This window comes from Battus philenor, unplaced genomic scaffold (assembly GCF_028537555.1).
Source record: "Battus philenor isolate CCGP_79_NKW_IND1 unplaced genomic scaffold, ilBatPhil1.0.hap1 SCAF_8, whole genome shotgun sequence".
Classification (NCBI taxonomy): Eukaryota; Metazoa; Arthropoda; class Insecta; order Lepidoptera; family Papilionidae; genus Battus; species Battus philenor.
The window spans coordinates 13,062,339-13,066,951 of NW_027181748.1; the positions used below are offsets into that span (position 1 = coordinate 13,062,339).

Consider the following 4,613-nt stretch of genomic DNA (forward strand, 5'->3'; position numbering starts at 1 on the left):
ACACCACAGGAGAAAGGTCTTCGGTTTTTATTTATATATTTCTTATACAGAGTATAACGATGAACATAATACCGAAATCTACTATTCCAACAGAAGTTAAAGAATAAACATAAAATATCAAAAACATTTATCATAATTGTTATCAAAATAAACGTATTCTACAGGCTGCATTTTTGTGTTCACAAACAATTATCAAATATAAAAATAACACGAAATATTTCCCCCTTTTCCTTTCTTCCATCCTACAACAAGACGTACGGATCCACGATATCCGTACACGCTTGAAATTCCTTCCATCCGCAATAAGCATTTTGTAAATACTTTTATAGTACGAACAGCCAAGAAGGGAAACAACCTAATATTATTTCCAGACAGTTATAAATTAGAGGTCTTCAAGTCATAAATGAAAAGGGTATCTTGTGGGCAAGTATGGTACCACGAGGCAGACGATGGTACCATCGTCTGCCTCGATATCGCTTAAGATCAGGCGATACAGCAGTCAAATGCTTCGTCTAGAAAGGGTAATATCCTTAAAAAACTGCCATAAACATACTTATAAAATATACTAACTCATTATTTCAACTGTAGTATGTCCACTGTTGGACATATGACTCTCCCAAAGATTTCCAATAGGAATTATAGAAAGCGGTTTGAATCTAGTGTCTTTAAGGTTGTTGTCCACTTAGTGGGTGGATAGTGTTATGTTGGTCTAGCCCGTTCGTGGTCCAGAGATTGAATGTCCCAGCGACCATCTGTTCTGTGGTCTATGTGACCTATCGATTATAACCTAATAGTATATGCATATATATATAATATACACATATATATAGAGTGTCGCACTCAATATTTCGGCGTCCGGATAAGATAGTGAGGCTGTCGTTCATATATTTTATATATACTTGTTCTAGGTTACCTTTATATTTATTAATTATTGTGTTTTATTCAACCTAAGCATTATGAACTCATGCCATGTCTTGCAGTGTATTCAGATTTTTTTATTTAATAATATTATTAAGGGTCGCTAGGAAGCAAGTCGATGGAAGCACCATTTTCCATTACACCGGTTTTTACATGCCGCGCGAATATTCCTTGGTAGTATAGATATTTTATCTCCGTGACTGGTGATTTATCAAATTTAAATAGTAAAAGTAATCAAATACTTCTGTTAGGTGATTTTATTGCATTTGTAATGTTTGCGTAAATGTAAAAAGTGACAAAAATGTTAATTTGTGGTCTAGACATGTTCGACTATACCTCCATTTAATTTAAGACTTAAATATCTATCTGAGTAACACGCGTGTAACCCCGGAGTTTATTAATTCTTTCCTTTTTGTTAAATTAGTTCGACTAACCATCTAAAGATTTTTTTTTGGTTTTTTACATTTGTCACTCACAAATTCAGTCATATGTTGTTATAATCCCTAAATTTTTATTTCTGCCTATAATTCTCGATATTTTACTGAATCGTTCTTATTAATTCTAGAACTTCTTACTGTCTCTCAAGAAATATTTTACTAAATTACTTTACACTAAATACATATAACAAGGTTATGCTAAAAAAGTTCGTTTCAAAGTAAATTCATTGAAAACCTGTCTTTTCATCTCCTCCTTTTCTTTTCTTTTCTCTCCTTAGTACTACCTTAATTTACTATTATTATATGAATTATATGAATGCTATGAATAGATTTAATATTTATTAAATCCATCAATTAAACAATGATTTCCCTCATTGATTTTTGGTTTATTTATCAAAAATTTTTGCAGTCTCTTTGATCAAGTGATACAAAATCTTAGGCACATAAAGTAAAATAAATAAATAAAATTAATAAAACAGTACTTTGGTTATCAGCTTGCAATAACAAGATAAGTAAGAAAAGGACCAATATTTAGCCACTTCCGCGCATGCAGTGATAGTCGTGCAACGAAATGCACCGCCCGCCAGCCCGCTAATAAATGCGTATGCGGCAAACAATGCGAATCACACAACCGCCACCGACAAATTACTCAACACGTGTTTCACCCCTCCACGGGGCATCTTCAGGAGTTATGTTACACCGATTAGTGCCAAACACAAAGTGTGCCACTGCATATGCGGAAGTGGCTAAATATTAGTCCTTTTCTTACGTAGGATGGACTTCCGCGAGGTAACGCCTGATTCCATTAAATAACAAGATAGTTTTTTTTCTCGATAATTTATTTTCTCGGTGTTAAATGGATTATCTTATGGATCTGGATCAGTAGATATATAGTAAGTGCCTCTAGCTGTTCCTGGATTAGAATGCCCAGCTATAGTTGTATTTGTTTCAGTACAAAAGCCTTCTGAAAATTCTTTATAAGACGGACAAGCTACGGCGAGATACAAATGTGATCTATGAATCGTCTTCGTCCAATAAATAATGCAGCTCTTGTGATAGCATTTGGCTAGATCTTCGTCACTTAAACCTGTAATAGGGTTAACTATTCAATTATCTATTATAGATATCTAATAAAACTTCACAATTATTTGAAAAAAGTAAGTAAATTGATTCTAAGGAATAAAAAGGTTAATTTACGAATGATCGAAGTTAAATACACGTTATTGATTGAGCAGTTGTAGCCAGACGGTAGAGTACTGAGACTTGCACTTGGTCACGGGTTCGATTCCAGGTATGCAATTTTATGTTATTAACACTGTGAATTAATTATACAGGATTGCTACTGCTTACTAATAAGTTTCAAGAGATTGCAGCAGCGCCTTCTACGTACCATAATACCACATTGGTGTCGCCAATATTTTTGTTTTTCAATTAGCGTCACATTTGACAGTACGTTTTATACGTTCGATATATATGATTTATATATCAAATATCTTTTATTGAACGTGTGCTAAATATATTAGTTTTAATAACTAAGTAAATAGGAAAGACTGATAATATCATAAGTGATTAATGGCAATTTTGCATACGTCAACGTAATTTAATTCAAATTTATTTCACACCAACAGTTGCGTACACCGTAAAGTTTAGTACGATAACTAGAAAACTAACTAAACTATTGTTAGAAGATGCCGGATGTAAGTTGCTTCTAACCGGTTCATGTCCAGCTGTGGACATCCTATGGCTGATGTAATGGTAATAAAAACTATTAATAATTGATTCACCTTCTTCGCAGCCTGGTTGCATTTTTCCTTCTTTATTAAAAAAGAAATCAATGTCGCCTATTACACTTGTCGTGCCCAAATGTCCAGCGTTGCAATGGTATACTTCTACATATTCCGCATTTCCGGATCGAAGTTGATCCTCTTTGGGAGCATTAGCGAAGCACGGTCCAGCTGGATCCAATCCAGTGATTCTCCAAATTCTTTCGGATGTTTGAATTGTGTAAGATTCACCTGCGTAGCCAAGGATATGGGCACCCAAGCTGTGACCAACGCAATGGATATTACTTGAAGGATAACTTAATCTGTAGAATCCAACAAGAAGACTTCCAATAGCTTTTCCTATGTAGTAAGAGTAGAGAACAGATCTCTCATAGCTTCTTAGCTTTTCTTCTGTTTCGTAAGTGTATGAAGAGTGATCAATGATAATCAAATAGATATCCGGAACTTTCTTGTAAGTTTGTCTGATCCATTCCTCTATGTCACGTTTGATATGACCTTTGTATCCAGGAACGAAGATAACTAAACGTTTACTGGTGTCCAGTTCAACAGCTTCGGTAATGCAGTCGACCGCACCATTGATAGTGCACCAAACGTTTACGTTGTTTTTAAAGTCATAGAAATATACTTTTGTATCGCTGACGTCTAAGTCCAGTGTCTTATCTAGATTACCTAGAAAATTAAAAGTTATAAAGAAGAATATTTTTAACACGGAATAATATTTTAGTTGTTGGAAACTTCTTTGGTGTTACATTTGAAATAAAAAAATGTATAAAAATTCTTATATATTAGGGGGAACGGAAAGTAATGTCGCTTTCTTAAGTTAAATACACACGACTACATTTTTAACATTTTTATTTCTAATCAACAATGTATTCACCTTTATTATCAACAAACTTTTGCCATCTAGTATACAAATTTTCAATGCCGGTGCGGTAAAAATTAATCGAGTTTTCTGTAAAATATGTCGAAAGAAACGACATTATTTTTAGGTATCCCTAATATATATTATTTAGTTCTTAGTATAACATACATAAACTATTGTAAAGAAAAGCATTAAATAAAATTTGATACCCACATTTAACTGCATCTGAGTAAAGAAGACGAAAACGTTCGTCAAGTCGATCTGTTATTACGTTTGTTATTAAAAACAACACGAAAAAACATTTCCACATGTCCCACATCATTAAACAAAAACACACAGACTAAAATAAAGATAATATAAACACTTCAATAGATATTTTTGCAAATACAATAACATTATTATAATCAAAGTAAAGAATTTTCACACTTAAGTTAGCTTAGTTATAAATATTCTCGATCAAAACGAATGATAAAAATATAATTTGCATTAATTTTAAATGAATCACACTGTGTCGTTCTATGCTTCGTTTATCTTCGTAAGGATCTAAACCATTATGGTGGTAAACCCATGGTGCATTTAAAAGCAATAATGGGAAAAAATGCACAAGGTCAT

At 33.2% G+C, this 4,613-nt stretch overlaps 1 protein-coding gene across 1 annotated transcript; it reads right to left on the minus strand.

Moving 5' to 3' along the window:
* Positions 1-2,169: 2,169 nt before the first annotated feature.
* On the minus strand, positions 2,170-4,327 carry LOC137931747 (phospholipase A1-like). The gene is made up of 3 exons (XM_068775242.1): positions 4,215-4,327; positions 3,140-3,808; positions 2,170-2,442 (listed from the first exon to the last, which is right to left on the minus strand). The coding sequence occupies exons 1-3, from the start codon at positions 4,321-4,323 to the stop codon at positions 2,222-2,224; spliced, it is 999 nt and encodes a 332-aa protein (XP_068631343.1). The 5' UTR covers positions 4,324-4,327; the 3' UTR covers positions 2,170-2,221.
* Positions 4,328-4,613: the final 286 nt, after the last annotated feature.

What these genes read in the sequence shown, in the direction of transcription:
- LOC137931747 (XM_068775242.1), bottom strand. Translation starts at nt 4,323, where the DNA reads ATGATGTGGGACATGTGGAAATGTTTTTTCGTGTTGTTTTTAATAACA. An exon ending in TTACTCAGATGCAGTTAAAT is followed by an intron (nt 3,809 to 4,214) that starts GTGGGTATCAAA and finishes TTAATTTTCTAG; the next exon opens with GTAATCTAGATAAGACACTG. An exon ending in GCAACCAGGCTGCGAAGAAG is followed by an intron (nt 2,443 to 3,139) that starts GTGAATCAATTA and finishes ACCCTATTACAG; the next exon opens with GTTTAAGTGACGAAGATCTA.